Genomic DNA, 4,301 nt, shown 5'->3' on the forward strand with positions numbered 1-4,301 from the left:
CAAAAAAAAAAAAAAAAAAAAAAACTTTACCGTTATAACCACTTTAAAATTTAGGCAGGGCAATCCCCTAAAGCCTTCTAAAAATGCAAAGCCAAACTTCATGGTAGAAGTTGATTTTCCAAATATTCCTGTAGAGAATGCACTATGGACAGGGCAACATAGAAATGCTGTAAAAGCATGCTCTATTGTTTATGCATCACCTACCCCTAGTAGATCCATCCACAGGAATTTATGGGGCCTAACTGAGCATAAGGGAGGTGTGGCCTTTCCCTGGGCCACTCCCGCTAGCAAACAAATTTCATCTACTTTGTTTTTTTTTTTCAGATAGAGCTTTTATTTTGGCTGTATTTAACAACCACTGGGTTTTTTTTTTTTTTTTTTTTTACCATATAAAGGAAAAATACCCCAAACAAAACTTAGATTTGCTTGCATTAACATTCATTTCCTTTAAGAAAAAAAAAAAATTGATTCTACAATCACACGTGGTCAGTGGCACTTTAAACCCTCCCACCCTTGAAAACAATCCCCATCATTGTTGGTCAGTGGAAGCCCCACTTTCTGCCAACCTTTCTTCCTGCTGTGTTTACCAACATTAAGCTGGTCAAAATAGAGGAAAGAAAGAGAGCGGTGATTGGTTTATACCAATCACAAGGTACAGAGCCACTCTGATTGGCTCTGTAGATAGCGACTTTGGTCTGAGCTGCCTAATCACAGCTCCGTTCACATCCATTTACGGTCGTAAACAGACGATTTACAAACAGCACTCTAGAAATACAAAAGTTCACCTCCCTGCTGTTTTTTTAACAAGTGCAGAAGTGATAAAAATGATCTTGTCCTAAACATGTATGCTCATATTTGTAGCGTATATGAAGCACCCTCCTAGGTAGGCGCTAGGCAAAAGCATATGTGTGACCCTGTTCTGCTTATCAGGAGGGTCTGATCTGTTAGCCTGTCACATGCTTCCAGGTGTGACCTGTTGAGTCTGGGGAGTCTCCCCACTGTATCCAATGAGGGATCTTTTTGGACAGTGGAGTAAACCTAGCCGATAGCACACCAGGGTTTTTGACTGTCCCAGTGGGTGGGCATTGCTGCAATTGGGAATAAATCCTGAGGGAGCATGTGACAGGGTGTCTTTTGGTGGGAGCAAACTCCCAGGAGGAGGGGGGACGGCTGTCTCTCCTCCTGAAGTGAGGAAGGTGGCCCAGGCAGTCAGCCTAGGGAACGGGGGTTGAGCAGTGCTGCAGTAGATCCAGTGTGTGCTGATCAAGTGGAGCTGCTGGGCAGAAGACTTCTGGAAAAACAGTATCGTGAGTACTCAAGCATCTGCCCAGGGGTCTGCCTAAGAGAGGGGACCACTCCAGGGAGGTCAAGGGGGATCATGGAGCCAGCTAACCCAGTGTGATACTGTAAAGGGGGTACCAAGTTACAAAGCCCTGAAGAATAGGGGTAAAAGGGGGCGCCAGGAAGGGCCCTGAAGTTGCTCAGCAGTGCAGCCTAAAACACAAGTTAGCTATCTCAGGAAAGGAGTACCTTAGGAAGCCAACAGGATTCTTTCACAGTCAATGGTGAATTCAAGTAAGCGGCCTAGCCGTGACTAGCTCAATTAGCATTAACCAGCGTCAACCAGCATTTTCTGTACAGTCCCTGCCTTTTTGTGCACAGTTCAGTTATTGGAGTATCCCACTCATCCCTTCTCCTATCCAAGTTACAAATAAAAACACAAAACCCAAAGAAACTGGACTGGTACTTGACGGAGGTAAAAACACTTGGAAACATGTCTGAAATATTTTACTGTTGCTAATGGTAACCCACACTCAGAAGCTCCCATGGGAGTAGTGCTACATATATATGATTATGCAGAGAGTTAACCCCTATTATTAGCCTTATTTCAGTGGAAAAACTGCAACAGGCTGCGAAATTTCAACTCTGCCAACAGGATCTTTCCTGCACATTTGCCTGCCTGAAGCGGTGTGCAGAAGACCGATTGCCCACTGGCATAACATCATTTACCAAATGTCTAAAATGATAAACACCTCGCCCTAGCTCTTATCCTAAAAAGACAGGAACAGAAGGGTTTTCTGAGTGCATGCCACATTCTACAGTTTTCACAAAATCTACAAAACTATCAAGGTAAAAAATACTTGAGTTTTATGAAGCCAGTAAATATAAAGAACACCCACCACCCCCGTGATGTTGTCTGTTATCACTAAGCACAATCAGAATTATCTCTCCATACTTACTCTGCAGTAATTCATTGATCAGGTTCATCATCTCCTTTGGGGACACAGCTGCTGCTGCCCCGCTGCCTGACTTCTGGGTTTTCACCCTACTCTTCTTCCCCATCTCTGGATCTGCCTGCAATTAAATATCAGAGTCAGCATCACAACAACCGATCGAATCAGGGGAACACGTTTGGTTATTTATATAGGAACAAAGGAACAAAAACGTGTTATCTATATTTTGGGGCATCTCAGTTACTTCCTAAAAAATACCAAAAAAAAAAAAAGTTAAGGCAAAAGAAAAAAAAAAAAAAAAACTTTTTTTTTTCCAGGCAGTAAGAATGGTTACCACAGGGACTTCTGTTGCTCTAGCTTTAATCACTTCAAGACCATAAATTACATATCTAATTTCCTGACTGCCAAAAAAATTATTAAAGCCCTAGGGCCTAGAGCAACAGGACAATAGAAACACCCACAAAATTACCACATTTTGGAGAGTAAATACCCCATGGTATTTTCTAGGAGGCATGTGTCGTCTTTTAAAAACTTCATTTTTTTGCAACATGTTTTTGGAAAATGCTGAAAGAAAATGACAAAGGAAGAACAAAAATTGTTTGGTTCCAGAAGCGCAGTTGTCCACAGGGGATGGCTGAGAATGAGGACTCACAGTAACGTAGTGAGCTGGATGGTCAGTTCAGGTGGCAGACAGAGACATGGTCAGCAAACAGGCAAAGGATCGGTCCAGGCAGCAGGCAAAATTTGGTCAATAAACAGAAAGAGAAAGTGGGCAGGGCCAGGCCGCAGCTCCGTGTTTGAATGGACACAGGAAACTGTGGCTTGGCTCGGGTGCCCCAAGGGCAAACTGCTTGCTGTGGGGGCACTCAACAGGAGGGAGGGGCCAGGAGCACTTTAGAGGGACCAGAGAAGAGGAGGATCCGGGCTGCTCTCTGCGAAACCAACTGCACAAAGCAAAGCAAGTAACAGGTTTGTTATTTTTAACTAAAAATTTGACTTTAGTATTACTTTAATTTCAATAATGGATTGCTTGCAAAGCCAACATGTTTCAGGGGCCATAATCCCACCCCCTTCATCAAGGCTTGAAAAAATCAGCAACTGGTTCAAGAAGGCTGCTTGAACTAGCTGCTGATAGATGCCGTGCTAATTTAAAAACACCCCAACATCCACCTACAACATTATGTTACACCCATATGTAGGGCACAACATAAAATTTGGTTGCATACAACATCCCCAGGACCCACATCCCTCCCCCCACCCCTTTCCTGAATCTCAGGGTGCCATATACAGCATTATGTGTTCATGTGAATTCATCTAGGTTTGGGATCACTCTTTGTGAATGACTACAGCAATCGCTCTTCCCACTTCAGTGCTCTGTAGTTTGGCTGTACTTCCATACTTCTATAATAGCAGGTCCATACCTCCATACAGACCTGAGGTTTGGGGAAAAACACTGAAAAAGCCAGTGAACTGCACTGATTATGGTGCAAAACTCTGCAGGCTTCATAGCAGAAAAACAAGTAAAATGCACATTTATCAGAAGATCAATGGGTTGATGAAGTCCAATTTTTACAGATTTTTACAGCGATCAAGGAGTTGTTAGGGGTTGGGGGAAATAAGAGGAAGCAAGAGAGAGCTTGCAACATCTTCTATACACAGGTACTGTTAGGTAGGATACCAAGAGGCATTGCACGAGTCACATTAAATTCATGCAAAGTTTTCATAGTAGATAAAAGTCTTCAATTTAGCAGCGCAGTGGAGAACTACTTTTATCAAATCCGCTTTCATTTTTACCTTTATTTGCTAAACTGAGATCCTGTGATGAGGTCCCGGAGCACCTACAAAAGGAAAAAAAGTTAACAAAGGAAGAGAAAATACTTTCAGAAACATGAACATAATATGCAGTAATATGAAGCTCCCTTTCCCCATGTCAAACCCAAATGTTAGGATGAGGGATGTTCCCATAACAGAGCTATAAACAGTTACCCTGTGTTAGGTAACATTTAATAAAAGGTTTCTAGAAGTATATGTTCACAATGTTGTTCATATACTTTTACTTATTGACAG

The 4,301-nt window shown here is 42.5% G+C and overlaps 1 protein-coding gene across 1 annotated transcript in view; it reads right to left on the reverse strand.

Annotated features, from left to right (window-relative positions):
• The window catches only part of SETD3 (SET domain containing 3, actin N3(tau)-histidine methyltransferase), a 108,232-nt gene extending 105,881 nt beyond the window's left edge, over positions 1-2,351 (reverse strand). Inside the window, exon 1 of the mRNA XM_082275230.1 lies at positions 2,241-2,351. Within this exon, the coding sequence (XP_082131356.1) occupies positions 2,241-2,343 (103 nt within the window). The 5' untranslated portion in view covers positions 2,344-2,351. The remainder of the gene's footprint in view (positions 1-2,240) is intronic.
• Between the last annotated feature and the right edge of the window lie 1,950 nt (positions 2,352-4,301).

This window comes from Pelophylax lessonae, assembly GCF_965119305.1.
Source record: "Pelophylax lessonae genome assembly, chromosome: 13".
In the NCBI taxonomy this organism is placed as follows: domain Eukaryota; kingdom Metazoa; phylum Chordata; class Amphibia; order Anura; family Ranidae; genus Pelophylax; species Pelophylax lessonae.